Below are 22,394 nucleotides of genomic sequence, written 5' to 3'. Positions count from 1 at the left end.
TCTCTTTAGTTTTTTATGCTCATTATCACTTAAATGAGTTTCCTGTAAATATACTACATGGGCTTGTTCTTTTTTCATTTTGGATAAAATTCTCTTGTGCTTGATTGGATTTAATAGCCCATTTACATTAAATGAAATGAATTTTACCTTGTCCTTAGCTACCTGTATTTATCTGTCAGTTAGAATTAGAATAAAACTTAAATGAAATTAGAATAAAACTTAATCGATCTACTCCCTGAACAAATAAGAACCAAGAAATGCAAATAATAACAACAATGGCAATGAACGTGTGATTCCAAGGCTGAGGTCTCTGGTAGATGACCCTGCGTTGAGCTAGAGGAAATGTCTAGCTGTGAGGGATAACCCCTCCTACTTGTGAGTTGAGTGCCCCCATTGAAGTATTCATAAAAGTCAGTGAACAAATCCATTACACAGAAAAGATTCTCCTGTGTGTGTGAATCTCACATTCTCATTTTGGTGGGGAGAAAGCAGCAAGTGAGTGAATAAAGAATAACAACTAAGTAATATAAAATCCACATTATAATAAGTATTTCTCGAGATAGGTATATCACCATGTACTTTTGCTTCCGTTTAGCTTCTCAACATTTTTAAAGTTAGCCAAACCTTATGGCTCTTTTGAAGGGAGTGAGGACTGTCTTTGGGAAACTCCCGGTATCTTCCTGATATATTTCTCTCTGCCTCCTCCCATTTCCTGCCTTCTTGATTCTCGCATTATTTCCCAAGCAGAGCGGGATAATTCTTCAGTCAGGCTTTCCCTCGTTTTGGTCATGCTGACAGGCAACCCTCTGGCCTTCATGTCTGTAGTTGCCTCTTCCACTGTCTGGTACAACTGTGTCCCATTGTCACAAAACAGTTTAGCAGGGTACGGAGTTTAAAATCTAATCTTATTTTGCTTTAGGCCTCTCATCATCTTATACACCTCTATCAGGTCACAACTCATCCTCCTTCGATCCAAGGAGAAAAGGCCGAGTTTGCTCAACCTATTCTCATCAGGTATGCTTCCCAATCCAGGCAACATCCTTGTAAATCTCCTCTGCACCTTTTCTATGGCTTCCACATCCTTCCTATAGTGAGGCGACCAGAACTGACCACAGTACTCCAAATGGGTTCTGACCAGGGTCCTATATAGCTGCAACATTACCTCTCGGCTCCTAAATTCAATTCCATGATTGATGAAGGCCAATACACCGTACGCCTTCTTAACCACAGAGTCAACCTGCACAGCTGCTTTGAGTGTCCTATGGACTCAGACCCCAAGATCCCTCTGATCCGCCACACTGTCAAGAGTCTTACCATTAATACTATATTCTGCCATCATATTTGACCTACCAAAATGAACCACTTCACACTTATCTGGGTTGAACTCCATCTGCCACTTCTCAGCCCAGTTTTGCATCCTATCGATGTCCTGCTGTAACCTCTAACAGCCCTCCACACTATCCACAACACCTCCAACCTTTCCACCACCACCTCATCCAGGTCATTTATAAAAATCTTGAAAGAGTAAGTGTCCCAGAACAAATCCCTGAGGCACTCCACTGAACATGACCCATCTACAACCACTCTTTGCCTTCTGTGGGCAAGCCAGTTCTGGATCCACAAAGCAATGTCCCTTTGGATCCCATGCCTCCTTACTTTCTCAATAAGCCTTGCATGGGGTACCTTATCAAATGCCTTGCTGAAATCCATATACACTACACCTACTGCTCTTCCTTCATCAATGTGTTTAGTCACATCTCAAAAAATTCAATCAGGCTCGTAAGGCACAACCTGCCCTTGACAAAGCCATGCTGACTATTCCTAATCATATTATACCTCTCCAAATGTTCATAAACCCTGTCTTTCAGGATCTTCTCCATCAACTTACCAACCACTGAGGTAAGACTCACTGGTCTATACTTTCCTGGGCTATCTCTACTCCCTTTCTTGAATAGAGGAACAACATCTGCAACCCTCCAATCCTTGGGAACCTCTCCCATCCCCATTGATGATGCAAAGATCATCGCCAGAGGCTCAACAATCTCCTCCCTCGCCTCCCACAGTAGCCTGTGGTACATCTCGTCTGGTCCTGGCGACTTATCCAACTTGATGTTTTCCAAAAGCTCCAGCACATCCTCTTTCTTAATATCAACATGCTCAAGCTTTTCGGTCTGCTGCAAGTCATCACTACGATCAGTAAGATCCTTTTCCATAGTGAATACTGAAGTAAAGTATTCATTAAGTACCTCTGATATTTCCTCTGGTTCCATACACATTTTCCCACTGTCACACTTGATAGGTCCTATTCTTTCACGTCTTATCCTCCAGCTCTTCACATATGTGTAGACTTCCTTGGGGTTTTCCTTAATCCCGCCTGCCAAGGCCTCATGGCCCCTTCTGGCTCTAATTTCCTTAAGCTTTTTCCTAGTAGCCTTATAATCTTCTAGATTTCTAACATTACCTAGCTCTCTGAACCTTTTGTAAGCCTTTCTTTTCTTCTTGACTAGATTTATTACAGCTTTTGTACACCACGGTTCCTGTAACCTACCATAACTTCCCTGTACATTGGAACATACCTATACAGAACTCTACACACATATCCCCTGAATATTTGCCATATTTCTTCCGTACGTTTCCCTGAGAACATCTGTTTTCAATTTAAGCCTCCAATTTCTTGCCTGATAGCCTCATGATTCCCCTTACTCCAATTAAACACTTTTCTAACTTGTCTGTTCCTATCTCTCTCCAACACTTTTGTAAAGGAAATAGAATTATGATCACTATCTCCAAAGTGCTCTCCCACTGAGAGATCTGACACCTGACCAGGTTCATTTCCTAATACCATATCAAGTACAGCCTCTTCTCTTGTAGGCTTATCTACATACTGTGTCAAGAAACCTTCCTGAACACACCTAACAAACTCTACCCCATCTAAACCCCTTGCTCTAGAGACATGCCAATCAGTATTTGGGAAATTAAAATCTCCCATCACGACAACTCTATTATTACACCTTTCCAGGATCTGTTTCCCTATCTGCTCCTCGATATCCCTGTTACAATTGGGTGGCCTATAAAAAACACCCAGTAAAATTATTGACCACTTCCTGTTCCTAACCTCCACCCACAGAGACTCTGTGGACAAACCCTCCAAGGCGTCCACCTTTTCTGCAGCCGTGACACTATCTCTGATCAACTGTGCCACCCCCACCTCCTTTGCCTCCCTCCTTGTCCTTTCTGAAACATCTAAAACCTGGCACTTGAAGTAACCATTCCTGTCCCTGACAAGTCTCTGTAATGGCCACCACATCATAACTCCAAGTACTGATCCAAGTACTCTAAGCTCATCTGCTTTGTTCACAACACTCTTTGTGTTAAAATAGACACATCTCAAACCTTCAGTCTGAGCGTGTACCTTCTCTATCACCTGCCTATTCTCCCTCTCGCACTGTCTACAAGCTGTCTTTATTTGTGAGCCAACCTCCTCTTCCCCAGACTCTTCAGTTCGGTTCCCACCCCCCAACAATTCTAATTTATACTCTCCCCAGTAGCCTTAGCAAACCTGTCCGCCAGGATAGTGGTCTCACTGGGATTCAAGTTCAACCCGTCCTTTTTGTACAGGTCACACCTGCCCCAAAAGAGGTCCCAATGATCCAGAAATCTGAATCTCTGCCCTCTGCTCCAATCCCTCAGCCATGCATTCATCCTATTCCTATTCTCACTGCTGTGTGGGACAGGCAGTAATCCCGAGATTACTACCTTTGCGATCCTGCTTCTGAACTTCCTTCCTCACTCCCTGTAGTCTTTTTTCAGGACCTCTTCCCTTTTCCTACCTATGTCATTGTTACCAATATGCACCACGACCTCTGGCTGTTCTCCCTCCCACCACAGGATATCTTGAATGCGATCAGAAACATCCGGACCTTGGCATCTGGGAGGTAAACTACCATCTGAGTTTCTTTCCTGCATCCACAGAATCGCCTGTCTGACCCTCCAACTATAGAGTCCTCCATCACTATTGCCTTCCTCTTCCCTTCCTTCCCCTTCTGAGCCACAGGGCCAGACTCTGTGCCAGAGGCATGGCCATTGCTGCTCCCCCCAACAGTACTTGAACAGGAGTACTTATTGTCAAGGGATACAGCCACAGGGGTACTCTCTAGTACCTGACTCTTCCCCTTCCCCCTCCTGACTGTGACCCACTTATCTGTCTCCCATTGCCCCAGTGTGACCACCTGCCTATAGCTCCTCTCCGTCACCTCCTCGCTCTCACTGACTAGCCAAAGGTCATTGAGCTGCATCTCCAGTTCCCTAACTCCGTCCCTCAGGAGCTGTAGCTTGACATACCGGTGCAGATATGCCCATCCAGGAGGCTGGGAGACTCCAGGACCCCCCACATCTGACACAAAGCACAGAAAACTGGCCTCACACACACATTTTCTCCTTTCTGCAATTAACACAGATAAACCTACTTTGCCTCGCCCTGTTACCGCCTAAGCCTGTTGAGCCAAAACCCTACCACTCTGCTGCCCGCTGGACAGGGCGGTCTTCTTTTTAAATCTTTTGTGCACTGCTGGCTGACGTCACGCATCTGTGCAGTCTTGCCTCTCTTTTACCCGAGTTTAGTAAAAAAAAACTCCATTCGCTCCGAAAAATCAACCGTTCACTTGCAGCCTTCTTGCTCTGACCAATCTCTCAAAGCATTTTATCAGCGAGAAAATGAGTGCTATTGGACTTACAGCAACTGTAATTCAAAAAATTCAGAATCAGGTTTATTGACACTGACATAAGCTGTGAAATGTTTTGTGGCACCAGTACAGAGCAGGCATAATAAATTACTGTAAGTTATATAAAAATAAACAGTGTAAAAGAGGAAAAGTGAGGCAGTGTTCATGAGTTCATGGACTGTTCATAAATCTGATGGCAGGGGAAAGAAACTGTTCTTAAAATACAGAGTGGGTCTTGGGGCTCCTATACCTCCTACTTAACGGTAGTAATAGAAACAACTGTAAGCATTTTATCTATCATTATTGAGCACATTACCTGGCCATGGACTGGTCAAATAATTTCAGAAACTGTGCCAATGAGGTCTGGTACATCATGTTGACCATGCTCATTTCTGTGATGAGGAAATACAGGATACTACCACGAGTGGCTGCTGGTCGGTATTCTTCTTGTGCTGTGTTAATCTTTATCTCTGTCTCTGCTGCCACATGCAGCTTTTCACTGACTTCAGTTGCTGTTGCCTTTGTTGTCTGCAGGACTCCAATCAGAGACTCATCTTCCACTAACGAACCTGAATAAAAGTCCATAGACTGATCAAGGTTTTATTCAAGATATTATAATTACAAAGCAGTAAGTGTTTACAGTATAGAAGGAGGTTATTTTACCCAGCAGTAATTGCTGTGCTCCAATCTTTTCCCTTTGGCAATATTTAATATAAGTCAATTAAGTTGATCATCTTTAGTGCATTGGTGAACATTGTTAACAGAAAATTCGTTGCTAGAAACAGAATTTACTGTTGTAGTTTATTTGCCAGAATGACCACTTGTATCAGTTAGTGTTAAGTCTCAACTGCAAGGACAGTCATGGCAAAAAAAAACTATTTAGCCAATAATTACCTTCAGTAGTGCTGAGCTTAAATAGTAGATTATTCTCCAGTTCCTTTATTTTACGTTTGTTTGCAGTCACTTCTTCTATCAATTGCACCCGCTCTGCTTCCAGTTCCTATAATTATCAAGGTGAAGGTATTCAGAAACATTTGTTCTATTTCAGTGTGTGTGTGTGTAATAAAAAAAATAGAAATAATGTCAAGAGTCAATATGAACAGGAAATAAAGGAGGATAGGATTTATCTGCAACAATTTTCATGGGATAATATGGCCAGCTATTCTTTTAAAACATTGTACATTCATTTGATTCTCCAGCTCAAAAACTATGCATCACAGTCCCTGAGATGATGATGGATTGTGTGTAAATAGGCACTTGGCAAGGGCCAATAGAAAGAAGTTAGGTTTAAGTGTGTGACTATTGTGAGAATGGGCAAGTGGAGAGTTGAGGCTTTTGTTCAAGATGCTTTGGTGAGAAGGGCCAAAGGCTGTAGGTAGATTTGTTTTCACTTAATTTGCTTTCTTTATTTCTCATTGCACAGTTAGAACAGTAGGAATACCAGACAGGATAGTTTAATGCTCCTCTTGCAGAATGTGGGAAGGCAAGGAGACTACCATTATCCCTGCTAATTACTCCTGCAAGTGCATCCAGCTGCAGCTCCTTACAGACCATGTTAAGGAGTTGGAGCTTGATTAACTCCTCATCATATGGGAGACTAAGGGGTTCATCAGATGGACATACAAGGAGATAGTTCCACTCAAGGTGCAGGACACAGGTGACTGGGTGACTGTCAGTAGGGAAAAAGGAGATAGGCAGCCAGTTCAGAGTACCCCTGTGGCCGTTCTCTTCAATAACAGGCACACCACTTTGGACAAGAGGCTTTCAAAGGGGACATTTTGAGAGTAAAAAGTTTGCATTTTCCTGTCAGAATAAAATACAAGAATAACAAGTATAAAGAACTTTAGTTTTTGAGAGAGGCCCTGGTTAAGAAGCAGAAAGAAGTATATAACAGGTATAGGCAGGTAAGAACAAATTAGGTACTTGAGGAGTACAAGAAATGCAAGAGACCACAAGGATATCTGAAGAGTTAAAAGAAGGTATGAGGTTTATTTTGCATCTGTATTTACTAGGAAAACAAGCACAGAATTTATAGGAGTGAAGTGAATCAGGAGGGAGATGATGGACCATATGCAGATTACAGAGGAGGAGGAGGAGGAGGTGTTGGCACTTGTGGGGTAAGTTAAGTTGGATAAATCCCCAGGGCCTGACAAGTTGCTCCCTCAAACCTTGTAGGAGGATAGTGCAGAAATTTCAGGGATCCTAGTAAAGATATTTAAAACTTCCTTAGCAACAGGTGAGGAGCCAGAGAATTGGAGGATAGCTAATGATGTTCTGTTGCTTAAGAAAAGTTCTAAGAATAAGCTGAGAATTTATCTGCTGGTGAGCCTAACATCAGTAGTGGGTATGTTATTGGAAGGGATTCCAAGGGACTGGATAGATAAGTATTCGGATAGTCAGGGAGTGGCTGGGGATAGTAGGTTGTGTCTAAACAATCATACAGTTTTTCAAGGAAGTTACTTGGAGAGTTGATGAAGGCAAGGCAGTGGATGTTGACTACATGGACTTGAGAAAGGCCTTTGATAAGATACCGCATGGGAGATTGGTCAACAAGATTCAATCCCCTGGCATTCAGGTGAGTATAAATTAGATTAGACATTGGCTTTGCAGGAGAAGCCAGAGAGTGGTAGTAGATGGTTGCCTTTCTGACTGAAGGCCTGTGATTATGCCACAGGGATTGGTGCTGGGTCCTTTGTTGTTTGTCACCTATAGCAACAATCTGGATAATAATGTAGTAAACTGGATCAACAAATTTATGACACCGAGATTTGGGGTGTAGTGGATAGCAAGGAAGGATATCAAGGCTTGTAATGGGATCTGGACTAACTGAATGAGCTGAAAAATGGGAGATGGAATTTGATGCAGATAAGTGTGAGATGTTGCACTTTGGGAAGACAAACCAGAGTAGGTCTTGCACAGTGAGTGGTAGGGCACTGAGAAGTGTGGTAGAACAGAGGGATCTGGGAATACAGATCGATAATTCCTTGTAAGTGGCATCATAGTTGGACAGAGTCATAGAAAGCTTTTATAAATCAAAGAATTAAATACAGGGGTTGGGATGTTACGTTGAAGTTGTACAAGATGTGGTTGAGGCCTAATTTGCAGTATTGTGTGCAGTTCAGGTAACCTACCTACAAGAAAAATATCAATAAGATTGAAAGAGTACGTAGAAAATTTGAGGGTGTTACCAGGACTTGAGAAACTGAGTTCTAGGGAAAAGTTAAACAGGTTAGCACTTTATTCCCGAGAGCGCAGGTGAAGGAGGAATATAGATAGGGGTAAATCTAAGTAGGCTTTTCCCATTGAGGTTGGGTGAGACTAGAACAATAGGTTAAAGGTGAAATGTTGAAGGGGGACATGAGGGAGATCTTCACTCCCAGGTGGTGAGAATGAACAGCCAGCACAAGTGGTGCATGTGGGCTCAATTTCAACATTTAAGAGAAATTTGGTTAGATACATGGGTTGGGGGCAGGGTTACTATGATCTGGTTAAAGATGGGTGGCACTATGCAGATTAATGGTTCAGCACAGCCTAGATGGGCCAAAGAGCCTATTTCTATGCTGTAGTGTTCTATGACTGTATGACTTTGTTAATGAACAAGAAAATAGAAAAGAAAATGTCCAGGAACAAATTAGTAGGTAATGTGAGAATCATCTCTAAAGTCCTCTGTAAATTTTTAGATCATGGATGATTAATCCAAGTGAAGGTGATCACAACTGAAAAATAGCAATTTATCTCTTTGCAGAAGCAGAGGATGACAGATGAACCAAGTTAGTAACTTGCACACATCTTTACTAAACAAGAGAATGCTGCAAATGTCACAATAAGAGATGGCAGAGAAATCATCAGATCAGTTATAATCTTATTGAATGGTAGAGAGCAGGCTAGAGAGGCCACATAATCAACTGTTCAATTCTAGTTCAATTCACTCCATATGATAGAAAGAAACTACTGAATGTGCACTGGGTGCAAAAAAGACAAAGGGACTAGATCACATCCCTTGTCATTTTAAATGCTTGGAGAATTCCAGCATCTTGAAGCTCTAACTTTTTGAGCCTGCCTTAATGAGCTCAGCTCCAATCAACTTCCTAACAATCTAGCAAGCAATTGAGGTCCCTTTAAAGAGGAAAGGTCTGATCCTTGTCTCTACCATCATAACTCCTTCACTGTGTGCATGTAATTTAATCAGTTTCACAGAAGTATCATCTGTGGATTGCACGAGAGTTGACATCATATCTTTGTCCTCTGTGATCAACAGTTGCTTTATATGCTATGTGCCAATCATGATTAATAATTGTTTTTAACAATCAATTTTACACTACAATTCAGTCCTATTGAGCACCAGTGTAGAAATATATTTAAATCATAAGACATAGGAGCAGAATTAGGCCATTTGGGCCATCGAGTCTGCTCCACCATTCCATCATCCTTCTCAACCCCATTCTCCTGCCTTTTCCCCATAATCTTACTAATCAAGAATCTGTCAACTTCTGATTAAGATTTAAATCATGTTTTGTCCAGAGTACCTGTGTATTCCAATTATGCTCTAGTCTAGCATACCCACAGGTATGTGCTTTTAAACTATGTTCTAGTCATTGTACTCATGTGTTTTAACTATACTCAGGATCAGGTTATCTGTGGGTTTTAATCATGTTCTAGGTCAGTATACCTGTGAGTTGTAGTTATGTCCTAGTCCATTAAAATTATATCTTAATGCTCTGATACAGTGTATCTGTATGTTTTAACCATGTTCCAGTTCGGTGTACTGGAATGTATTTGTCAAGGTATTTGGATCAATACTGAAATGAAAAAAAAACATTACTATATGAAAGAGCAGGAGAACAGAGTTAACTGGGTTTCTCTTGCAGAAATGCTTGAGGCACTAAAATGCTTCCCCTCAAGTTGTGATCATTTCACTATTTTATTCCAGATGTGCCCCAGTAACTACAGCCTATGAAATAACGTGGGTTTAGAAGAGCAGTTTCTCAAACATTCAGAATATTGAAAACATGATTCCACAATCCAAGATAACAACATCCCACTGTGTACAGTGTTGTTCATGGTTCAAAAGGGTTCTGAGCTTACCTGTTTCTCAGTGAGGATCACTCGGCCAAGCAGTTGGTTCTCAAGACCCTTAATGGTTACAGTGAAGTCAATGATGGATGTTTTGGCACTGATTTCTGGAGTGTAGGCAGGATTTGGAAGTTTTGTGGTGATGTACAACATGAATCCAGACATCACATCAGTTTCTTTATCCCCTACTTTCACCTGCAGGAAAACAAAGGAAAGATTTTAATTCAGGAAAATTAAAAATCATATACATATAGTACACATATTAATTTGTTGAAATTTTGTATTATCCTATACAAAAATGCTGTAAACACTCTATAGGTCAGGAGGGACCCATGGAAAGAAACAGAATTATTGTTTCAGTCAATGATTCTTTATAACACGAAAGAGTGAAAACAAGTTTAAGTTGCAAACAAGACGGTGAGAGGGACTGGATGGGACAGACTTTTGCTGAGGACATTATTGTCTGCTGAATAAGGAGGTGATGAATCAGCAAATAGGAGGAAGATTGAAAACCTGGTTGAATGGTGTTATAATAATAACCTATCAGTCAATGCCGGCAAACACGAAAAGCTGACTATTCACGATAGCAGGGAGAAGCCAGATGCCCGTGAACCAGTTCTCATTAGGGGATTGGAGGTGGAGAGGGTCAGTAACTTTAAATTCCTTGGCATTACCTAATCAGAAGATCTGTCCTGGGACCAGCACGTAAGTGCTATCACAAAGAAGGTATGGGAGTGCCTCTACTTTCCTGAAGTTTGCAAAAATTCAGCATGTCACCTGAAGCTTTGATAAATTTCTATTGTTGCACAGTAGAGTGTCATGATTGTTTGCATCATGGTCTGGTATGGAAACACCAGTGCCCAAGAATGGAAAAGTCTATAAAAGGAGGTAGATACAGCCCAGTCCATCATAGGCAAAGCCCTCCCAATCATTAACCACATTTATATGGAGCACTGACACAAGAAAGCAGCATCTATCATCAAGAGCCCCCATCATCCAGCATCTATGGAAATGAGTAAACAGACAACATTTCAGGCTGAGACCCTTCTTCAGGATGAGACCCGCTGAGTTCCTCCAGCACTTTGTTTGCATCTGCAGAACTTCTTCTTATGAGCTGCCATACCAAGTCGATATGCATCTGGACAGGATTACTGATGGCATATTTTACAAAATTAATCACCTTGTAAGTGGTCCCACTTTTGATGAAGTTCTTCTCCAACACATTATCCAGTGCAGGGTCCAATTCTTCCTGCACATCTTCTAGTAATAGAGGGCGTCCAAGTGACAACGAGTCTTCAAGGTGATTGCGAAAATACTTGTGTTTAAGGAACGTCACCTTTGGTGATAAGCAAGTTAGTTTTTAAGAACACAAAACAATACAGGTCAGCAGATGTAGAGGATTGCTTATGTGGTCCCATTACAGAATTACAAAAATATCAGGTGGGAGGAGAGAAAGGTGAAGGCAGAGTCAGATCAGTGTTGACAACAATGGGCTGCAGATTCTGAAACTTAAATAAGAAAAGTGATAAGTGTTACCAGATAAGGGAAGGATGATGGAAGATGAAATGAGTTGGAGTAGGGAATAGGTGACCAGTTGGGTTCCCTGCATTGGTGATAGGCACATGAATCTGATGAGGTGAGATGAAAAAAAACCTGGGTAACACAGTGCTGGGATTGGAGTGATGGATGGGTGGAGAAGAGAGAACCTGTGTGGACCAGAATAAGCTGGAAGAACTCAACACGCCAGGCAGCATCTATGAAAAAGAATAAATAGTCAATGTTTTAAAGTAAATAAAACAGCATTTACTTCTTCTGGATTGAAAAGTAAAGGGAGATGTCTGAGTAAAAAGGTGGGGCAAGGGGTTGAAGTAAATAACTGAAGTTGATTGTTAAAAGAAATAAAGGGCTGGAGGAGGGGAAATTTGATTGGAGAGGACAGATGAGCAGTGATGAAAGGGGCTGGGCTGGGGTGGGGCTGGGCGTTACCTGCAATTCATTATTTTGCTCTTTCTTCTTAATCCAATTTTTACCCTGTGTCTGAGGGTCAATGAGAAGTGGATATCTCTTTGCCTTGGTGACAATTATACCATTCTGAACTGACAAGTCATCACTTGGTAATCCCTGTAGATTCCACTCACTGATCTGCAGAAGTAAAATCAGAGGCTTAGTGATTGTATAGTTCCAGAAATGACCAATGCAAACTTCTGTGATTTAGGCTTGTAGCTAATTATTAGTTGCAGGTAGCTGAGCAATTAGTGACATTTGTGAAGCCTGCTTGCACTTACTCTATCTTATACCCTCATAATTTTGAATACATCTATTAAAACTGCCCTCATTCTTCTATGCTCCAGGGAATATAGTCCTAACCTGTTGAACATTTCCTTATAACACAAGTCCTTAAGTTTCAGCAACATCCTTGTAAATTTTGTTTACATTCTTTCAATCTTATTGACATCTTTGCTGTAGGTAGGTGACCAAAACTCCAGATTAGATATCATCAATGTCTTATACAACTTCAAAATAACATCTCAACTACTGTACTCAATAATTTATGAAGACCAATGTGCCAAAAGCTTTCTTAACAACCCTATCTACTTGTAACACCACTTTCAAGGAATTATGGATCTGTATTCCCAGATATCTGTTCTACCACACTCCTCAATCCTCACCATGCACGTCCCACTCTGGTTTGTTTACCCAAAGTGCAATACCTAACACTTATTTGCATTAAATTTTACATCTTATTTTCAGCCCATTTTTCCAACTGGCCCAGATCCTATTGCAAGCTTTGATAGTTTTCCTCACTGTTCAATACACCTCCAGTCTTGGTGTCAATCACAAATTTGCTGATACAGTTTACCACATCATCATCCAGGTCATAGATACAAATGACAATGGAACCTGCACCAATCCCTGAGGCACACCACTAATCTCAGGCCTTCAGTACTATCACTCTGTCTTCTCCCCTGAACCCAATGTCCAATCCAAATTATTATCAAATTATTGAATCCCAAGCAACTAAATTTTCTTGACTGTTTGGATTCTGTTGGGGGAATGACCTAGCAGAGAAAAATCACAGCAGACAGGTCTCTGGCCTTGAGTCTGGCTCTGTGACTCAGAAGGGGAAGGGGGAAATGAGGCAAGCTATAGTGATAGTGGTAAACAGAACAGACAGTTGGTTTTGTGGATGAGTATGAGATTCCCAGATCGTATGTTGCTTCCTGCATGTTAGGGTCAGGGACATCTTGGGATTGAGATTACAGCATTCTTAAGTGGAAGGGTGAACGTCGAGAGGTCATGGTCCACATTAGCACAAATAATTTGGGTAGGAAGGGTGAGGAAGTCCTGCAAAATGAGTTCAAGGAGTTAGGTGCAAAGTTAAGGGATCAGACCTTCAGGGTTAGAGCGAATGGGCCAGAAATAGGACGATCATTCAGTTGAACATTTGGCTAAGGAGATGGTGCATTAGGGAGGGTTTCAGTTTGTTAGATTATTGGCCTCTCTTCAAGGGAAGGCAGGACTTGTACAGAAGAGAAAGTTTGCACTCAAGCTGGAGGGGGACTAATATGCTTCTGGTAAGGTGCTATACAGGGGGAAGGGGGGACATTTAAACTAGAGCTGCAAAGAGATGGATACCAGAGCAGAAAGTGGAGTGATTGTGGGGAAAAATGTCGTTGAGCTGACAAAGTCAAAAAATCAAAAGATTGAGTGATAAGTCATCAATATTTCAATGCAAGGACTATTGTAAGAAAAGTGGATAAGCTTAGGACATGGATCAGCCATGTAGAATTATGACACTGCTGCTGTTAGTGAGTCTTTGACGGACAGGAAGGACTGGTGGCTCAGTGTTCCGGGTTCCTTTGTTCTGGACATGATAGAGCAAGACGGATTAAAGGGGGGATCATAACTAGTCAGGGAAAATGTCACAGCAGTGCTCAGACAAGACAGACTGGAAAACTCAAACAAGAGAAAGTCTGCAAATGCTGAAAATCCAAGCAACACCCAGAAAATGCTGGAGGAACTTAACAGGGCAGACGGTGTCTATGGAGAAAAGTACAGTCAACTTCTCGGGGCGAGACCCTTCGGCAGGACTGGAGAAAAAAGCAGTAGCTTTAAAGATGGAGAAAGAGAGAGAGAGAAGCACAAGGTGATAGGTGAAGCCAGAAGGGGGAAAGATGAAGTGAAAACCTGCGAAGTTGATTGGTGAAAGAGGTACAGGGCTGGAGAAGGGGGAGTCTGATGGGAGAGAACAGAAGGCCATGGAAGAAAGAAAAGGGAGGAGGAGCATCAGAGGGAGGCAATGAGCAGGCAAGGAGATGAGGTGAGAGAGGGAGAAGGGGATGGGAATAGTGAAGGGGAAGGCAACTACCAGAAGGTTGAGCAATCTATGTTCATGCCATCAGGTTAGAGGCTACCCAGCCAGAATATAACCTGAGTGTGGCCTCAATGTGACTGTAGAGGACATCGATTGACATAGGAATGAGAATGGTAAGTGGAATTAAAATGGGTGGCCACTGGGAGATCCCACTTGTTTTGGTGGATGGAGCGTAGGTGCTCAGTGAATCTGTCTCCCAATCTAAGTCGGGTCTGACCCATATATACAGGAGGTCACCCCGGGAACACGACTGTTGGAAGACCTGGAGTATAATCCCATCAGGATGACTGCATCGTTCTTATTTTTAAATTCCTCCCATACTCAAGAAACACAGCTACAATCTATGCAAAGCCATCAAGGCCACAAAATGACAATACAGGGTCAAGATCCAGACACAACTCTCCACCAACAACACACACAGCTTATTGCCAGGTCTGCCCACCATCACAGACTTCAAAGTTGGGCACAGTGGTGCTGCCTCTCTCCTAGATGAGCTAAATCATTTTATATGCTCAGTTCAATATCACCGACACTGAGACCCAGAAGGGCTGAAGTACACAGGTGTTTCCAACGAGTGGACAGTCACACGGCTGTGGGAGCAGACGGCATCCCAGTGCGGGTACTCAGGATGTGCATGGCATAACTGTCAGGTGTGTTCACAAACATTTTAAATCTCTCCCCCTCTTAGTGTAGAGAGCCCTCCTGCTTCAAAATATCCATCATTGTCCCTGTACCTAAAAAGACCAAGATAACATATCTGAATGACTGGTGTCCTGTTGGACTCACCTCAATAATAAGCAGATGCTTTGAGAGGTTGGTCAACAACTATAACTGCAGCATGCAGCTACCCACACTGAACCCCCTACAATTCGCCTACCAACACAACTGATCAACAGATGATGCAACAGCCACAGCTCTGCACACCGTCCTTACACATCTGGAGAAGAAGGATGCTTATGTGACAATGCTGTTCTTGAACTACAATTTAGCACTCAACACCTTAATTCCCTCCTAACTTGACAAGAAGCTCAGAGACCTCAGCCTTCACCCTGCCTTGTACAGCTGGATCCTGGAATTCCTGACAGATTGCTGGCAGGTGGCAAAAGTGGGTTCCCTCACCTCTGCCTCACTGACCCTCAACACAGGTGCCCCTCAGGGTTGTGTACTAAGCCCCTCCTTTACTCTCTGTATGCCCATGACCATCGCCACCCACAGCTCTAATCTGCTAATTAAATTTCCTGATGATGCTACATTGATTGGCCTTATCTCAAATAATAATGAGACAGCCTACAGAGAAGAAGTCATCACCCTGACGTGGTGGTTATCAAGAAAACAATTTCTCCCTCAATGTCGCAAAAACAAAGGAGCTAGTTGTGGACTACAGGAGGAATGGAGATAGGCTAGCCCCTGTTGACATCAATGGATGTGGAGCTGAGAGGGTGAACAGCTTTAAGTTCCTTGGTATACACATCACAGAGGATCGCACGTGGTCCGTACACACCAGCTGTGTGGTGGAAAAAGCACAACAGTGCCTCTTTCATCTCAGACAGTTGAAGAAACATAGAAAACCTACAGCAGAATACAGGCCCTTTGGCCCATAAAGCTATGCCGAACATGTCCTTACCTTAGAAATTACCTCGGGTAACCCATAACCCTGTATTTTTCTAAGCTCCATGTAACTATCCAAGAAGTTTGGAATGAGCACCCAAATCCTAAGGACTTTCTACAGTGGCACAATTGAGAGCATCCTGACTGGCTGCATCACTGCCTGGTATGGGAACTGTATTTCCCTCAAATGCAGGACTCTGTAGAGAGTGGTGCAGACAGCCCAGTGCATCTGTAGATGTGAACTTCCCTCTATTCAGGACATTTACAGAGATAGGTGCGTAAAAAGGGGCCGAAGGATCATTGGGGACCTGAGTCACCCTAACCACGAGCTGTTCCAGCTGCTACCATCTGGGAAATGGTACTGCAGCATAAAAGCCAGGACCAACAGGCTCCAGGACAGCTTTTTCCACCAGGCCATCAGACTGATTAATTCATGCTGATACAATTGTATTTCTATGCTATATTGACTCTCTTGTTGTACATACTATTTATTACAAATTACTATAAATTGTACATTTAGACAGATGTAAGGTAAAGATTTTTACTTGTGTAAAGGATGTAAGAATAAAAGCCAGTTCAATTCAATTCAATATGAACTTAATGGATGATGACCCCGCTGAGTGCAGCTGTAATATTGTCTCTGACTAATAGCCATCCTGTCTTTTACCTTCTCTATTTCTTCTAAAACACTGAAACCCTGGAACATTAAGCATCCAGTGCTATCTCTCTCTCTCTTTCAACCAATGCCAGGCAAGGCCCATCCAATATCATGTTTTACCCATAACAAAGGGACATAGAGACATTGGAACCACATAAATATTGACATCAGATTCCAAAACATGGGTCTTCAGTACCTTTTGTATAATTAGAAAATGGAATTTGAGATATATTATAACACTTCAAGGAATTTGATATCTGAGGTTATGTAACTTTGACATACAGGAAATTTTGAAATTTCTGCTTTGCCTTAGGAGTAATTGAATATTACTGATAAAAACAAGCAATGCAAAGGGAACAGTGGAACCACATGTATATATTAGGTTTAACTAAGTTACATTCTGAGTTTTCTAGAAATAAGTAATATTTGGAGATTTACTAATGACTGTCATGGAAAGTTAACAGAATCTAAGTAATCTTACCATGGGCTGATCCACCAGAAAGGTTATAAGGTTTATACCATCTGTATATGGGATCTTCTTTTTCTGAAGTTCTGTTTCCCAGATTACTTTAATTAGTATATCTCTGAAAGTTTGATTGAAGGGACCACTATATGAAAGAAATCCAGTAGCCAACAGCACATCACCTACTAGCCTAGATACAAGATATGAAAATAAATGAACTGTGAAGAACCAAGTACAGAGGATAAAAGCATGAAATACAAAGAAATCCCAGATAATCTCTGAAAAGCATAATACATAATTCTGGATGAACTTTGGTATTTGACAACAAATTATAAATGAGATTTGGTATTATGACAATTCATTTGGAATTAGTTAACAGAACTAATTAGTTATGCAATATAGCAGGAGTAACATCTTTTTCCAATCTAACTTCATTCAGTGTACCATGTAAAAGACAGAGCTAGACAAAGCAGCAACAACAAAATCTGCAGAGCTGGAAATACAAGCTACACACGCAAAATGCTGGAGGAAATGAGCATGCCAGGCAGCATCATTGGAAAACAGCACAGTTGACGTTTTGGGCCAAAACCCTTCATCAGGACTGAAGAAAAGAAGAAGAGCCAGAGTAAAACTGTGCGAGGGGTGGGGAGGTGTGAAGTAAAGAGCTGGGAAGTTGATTGGTGAAAGAGATACAGGGCTAGAGAGGGTGAATCTGATAGGAAAGGACAAAAGGTAAGGCAGATGAGCATCAGAGGGAGCTGATGGACAGGTATGACAAAAAGGTAAGAAGGCAAACTGGGAATGGTGAAGGAGGAGGGGGGCCATTACTAGAAGTTTGAGAAATCGATGTCCATGCCATCAGGTTGGAGTCTACCCAGACGGAATAGAAGGTTTTACTTCTCCAACCTGAGTGTGCCCTCATCATGGCATTAAAGGAGGCCATGGGCGGGCATGTTGGAATTCAAATGGAAAGTAGAATTAAAATGGGTGGCCACTGGGAGATCCCGCTTCTTCTGGTGGACGGAGCATAGGTGCTTGGCAAAGCAGTCTCCCAATCTATGTTGGGTCTCACCGCTATACAGGAGGGCTTCAGGTTTTTAGATAATTGGGCTTTGTTCCAGGGAAGGTGGGATCTGTTCCGATGGGACAGTTTACACCTGAACTGGAGCGGTATTAACATTCTTGCAGGAAAGTTCGCTAGTGCTTCTCGGGGGGGGGGCTTAAACTAAATTTGCAGGGGGCAGGGATCCAGAATGCGAGAGAGGAAAGTGAGATGAAGAATAAAGGACAGGTGGGGACTACACGTTTCTGGAATATTAAGTGTGTAGTAGAGAAAGGTGAGGCGGAACAAGTGATAAGGAGGACACATGTACAGAGGGATGGTCTGATGGAACATGAAGTTAAATGTGTTGAAAGAATAAGTAAATTTAGGAAGGACAACAAAATTCAAGGGACGTATAGCCCCATGGGAGTTTGGGGAGCTGGGTTTAGCACAATAGGCAGCGATTTAGACAGAGAGAGGAGAAATGGGCTAAAAATTCTATATCTGAATGCACGAAGTGTCAGAAATAAGGTGGATGAGCTTGAAGCTCAGGTGCGAATGGGTAACTATGATGTTGATGGGATAACAGAGACATGGCTGCAGGGAGATCAGACCTGGGAAATGAATGTACAAGGGAATTCGTGCTATCGTAGGGACAGAAATGTGGGCAGATGGGGTGGGGTGGCCCTGTTGGTGAGAAATGAGATTCAGACCTTTGCAAGGGGGCACATAGGATCAGGAGAAGTAGAGTCTGTGTGGATAGAACTGAGGAACAGTAAGGGCAAAAGGACCCTAATGGGTGTTGTCTACAGGCCACCAAACAGTAGCATGGATATTGGGTGCAAGTTGAATAGGGAGTTAACATTGACATGTGGCAAAGGTAATGCCGCAGTAGTTATGGGGGATTTCAACATGCAGGTGAATTGGGAGAATCAGGTTGGTGCTGGACCCCAGGATAGGGAGTTTGTAGAGTGCCTATGGGATGCATTCTTGGAACAGCTTGTACGAGAGCCGACCAGGGACAAGGCTATTCTGGATTTAGTGTTGTGTAATGAACAAGATTTGATAAGCGATCTTGAAGTAAAGGAGCCATTAGGAGATAGTGACCATAATATGATAAGTTTTTATCTGCAATTTGAGGAGGATAAGGGCAGCTCGGAGGTGTCAGTGTTGCAGTTGAACAGGGGAGACTATGGAGCCATGAGGGAGGAGCTAGCCAAAGTTAACTGGATGGATATCCTAGCAGAAAAGACAGTGGAACAGCAATGGCAGGTATTCCTGGGAATAATACATAAAGTGCAAAATCAGTTCATCCCCCGGAGAAGGAAGGATTCAAAGGGGGGAAAGGGGCCACAGTGGTTGACAAAGGAAATCAGAGATTGCATAACATTAAAAAAAAGGAAGTATGACAGAGCTAAGGTGAATGGGAGGACAGATGATTGGGAAATTTTTAAGGAACAACATAACTGAACTAAAAAGGCAATACAGGGAGAAAAAATGAGGTACGAATGCAAGCTAGCCAGGAATATAAAGGAGGATAGCAAAGCTTTTTTAGATATGTGAAGAGAAAGAAGATAGTTAAGAACAATGTTGGGCCCTTGAAGAATGAATTCTGTGAAATTGTTATGGGAAACCGAGAAATGGCAGTAGAATTTAATAAGTACTTTAGATCTGTCTTCACTAGGGAAGACACAAGCAATCTCCCAGATGTATGGATGGGCCAAGGACATAGGGTAACAGAGGAAATGAAACAGATTGACATTCGGAAGGAAACGGTGATGAGTAGACTGATGGGACTGAAGGCTGACAAATCCCCTGGTCCAGATGGTCTGCATCCTAGGGTACTAAAGGAGGTGGCCCTGGAAATTGCGGATGCATTGGTAATCATTTTCCAATGTTCCTTAGATTCAGGATCAGTTCCTGAGGATTGGAGAATGGCTAATGTTATCCCACATTTTAAGAAAGGAGTAAGGGAGAAAACAGAGAACTATCATCCTGTCAGCCTAACATCAGTAGTGGGGAAGATGCTAGAGTCCATTATTAAAGATGAAATAATGGCATATCTAGATAGCTGTGATAGGATTGGGCCGAGCCAGCATGGATTTACCAAGGGCAAATCATGCTTGACTAACCTATTGGAGTTTTTTGAGGATGTAAACAGGAAGTTAGACAAGGGAGATCCAGTGGGTGTAGTGTACGATTTTCAGAAAGCATTTGATAAGGTCCCACATAGGAGATTGGTGGGTAAAATTAGAGCTCATGGCATTGGGGGGAAGATAGGCTCGGTATTGGGACCACAGCTGTTTTTGATTTACGTCAACGATTTGGATGAAGGCATTGAGAATAACATCAGCAAGTTTGCTGATGATACTAAGCTGGGTGGCAGTGTGACGTGATGAGTTCAGGGTGACTTGGATAGGCTGAGTGAGTGGGCAGATACTTGGCAGATGACATTTAATGTGAATAAGTGTGAGGTTATCCACTTTGGGAGTAAGAACAGGAAGGCAGATTATTATCTGAACGGTGTAGAGTTAGGTAAGGGAGAAATACAAAGAGATCTAGGAGTACTTGTTCATCAGTCACTGAAGGTGAATGAGCAAGTGCAGCAGGGAGTGAAGAAGGCTAATGGAATGTTGGCCTTTATTACAAAGGGAATTGAGTACAAGAGCAAGGAAATCCTTTTGCATTTGTACAGGGCCCTGGTGAGACCACACCTGGAGTATTGTGTACAGTTTTGGTCTCCAGGGTTAAGGAAGGACATCCTGGCTATAGAGGAAGTGCAGCGTAGATTCACGAGGTTAATTCCTGGGATGTCCGGACTGTCTTACGCAGAGAGGTTAGAGAGACTGGGCTTGTACACACTGGAATTAAGGAGATTGAGAGGGGATCTGATTGCAACATATAAGATTATTAAGGGATTGGACAAGATAGAGGCAGGAATTATGTTCCAGATGCTGGGAGAGTCCAGTATCAGAGGGCATGGTTTGAGAATAAGGGGCAGGTTATTTAGGACAGAGTTAAGGAAAAACAACTTCTCCCAGAGAGTCTGGAATGCACTGCCTCTGAAGGCAGTGGAGGCCAATTCTCTGGATGCTTTCAAGAAGGAGCTAGATAGGTATCTTATGGATAGGGGAATCAAGGGATATGGGGACAAGGCAGGAACCAGGTATTGATAGTAGATGATCAGCCATGATCTCAGGATGGCGGTGCAGGCTCGAAGGGCCGAATGGTCTACTTCTGCACCTATTGTCTATTGTCACATTGGGAGCACCAGATACAATAGATGATCCCAACAGATTAACAGGTGAAGTGTCGCCTCAGCTGGAAGAACTGTTTGGGGCTCTGAATAATAGTGAGGGAGGAAGTGTAGGGTTAAGTGCAGCACCTGTTCCGCTTGCAACGATAAATGCCAGGATGGAGATCAGTGGGGGGGGCCAAGTGGACAAGGAAGTCCTTTGACTGGGAAGAGAGCGATCCCTGCGGAAAGCAGAAAGTGGGGGGGGGGGGGAGTGGGGAGGGAAAGATGTGCTTGGTGGTGAGAGCCATTCAGGGATGGTAGAAATTATGGAGAATTACGTGTTGGGCACGGAGTCTGTTGGGGTGGTAGGTGAGGATGAGGAACCCTCTCCTGGGTGGTGTAGCTGGAGGATAAAGTGAGGGCAGACATGCACAAAATGAAAGCGATGTGGATGAGGGTAGTGTTGATGGTGGAGGAAGGGAAGCCCCTTTCTTTCTTTAGCTCTGGAAAGAAAAGCCTCATCCTGAGAGCAGATGCGGCAGAGACAGAAAAATCGAGAGAAGGGGATGACAATTTTACAAGTAATAGGTTGGGAAGAGGTATAGTCCAGGTAGCTGTGAGAATCAGTGGGTTATAAAAGATATCAGTAGATAAGCTGTCTCCAGAGATAGAGTCAGAGACATGGAGAAAGGGGAGGGAGGGGTTGTAAATGGACCTTGTAAATTTGAGGGCAGGATGGAAGTTGGTGGCAAAGTGAATGAAGTCGACGAGCTCAGCATGGGTGCAGGAAGCTGCATCAATGCAGTCGTTGACGTAGCATAGGAGAATTTGGGCAGTAATACCAGCGTAGACTTGGAACATAGACTGTTCCATGCTGACAACAAAATGGTAGGCAAAGCTGGGACCAAGTGAGTGCCCATGGCTACACCTTTTGTTTGAAGGAAGTGGGAGGAGCCGAAGGAGTAATTATTGAGAGTAAGGACCATTTCCACCAGCTGAAGAATAATGATGGGGGGGTGTGGATTTGGTTGGATCTGGAAAGGAACTGTGAGCTTTAAGGCCTTCCTGATGGGGCATGGAGGTGTATAGGTACTGGACATCCATGTAAAAATAAGATGATCAGTGCCAGGGAACTTGAAATCATTGAAAACATCAAGAGAGTGTGAAGTGTCATGGATGTAGGTAGGAAGGAAGGAGGGGAATAAAACTGAGCCGA

General features: G+C 42.8%; 1 protein-coding gene across 1 annotated transcript in view; it reads right to left on the bottom strand.

Moving 5' to 3' along the window:
• LOC132401348 (dynein axonemal heavy chain 8-like) overlaps window positions 1-22,394 on the bottom strand; it is an 895,336-nt gene that overhangs the window by 100,144 nt on the left and 772,798 nt on the right. The window contains exons 74-79 of the mRNA XM_059983478.1: window positions 16,917-17,088; window positions 11,781-11,936; window positions 10,975-11,130; window positions 9,807-9,989; window positions 5,616-5,721; window positions 5,038-5,290 (exon numbers count right to left, since the gene is read on the bottom strand). Coding sequence (XP_059839461.1) covers window positions 5,038-5,290; window positions 5,616-5,721; window positions 9,807-9,989; window positions 10,975-11,130; window positions 11,781-11,936; window positions 16,917-17,088 — 1,026 coding nt within the window. The remainder of the gene's footprint in view (window positions 1-5,037; window positions 5,291-5,615; window positions 5,722-9,806; window positions 9,990-10,974; window positions 11,131-11,780; window positions 11,937-16,916; window positions 17,089-22,394) is intronic.

Source organism: Hypanus sabinus, chromosome 10 (genome assembly GCF_030144855.1).
Source record: "Hypanus sabinus isolate sHypSab1 chromosome 10, sHypSab1.hap1, whole genome shotgun sequence".
Taxonomy (NCBI): domain Eukaryota; kingdom Metazoa; phylum Chordata; class Chondrichthyes; order Myliobatiformes; family Dasyatidae; genus Hypanus; species Hypanus sabinus.
This window is presented reverse-complemented; position numbering and strand designations above follow the sequence as displayed.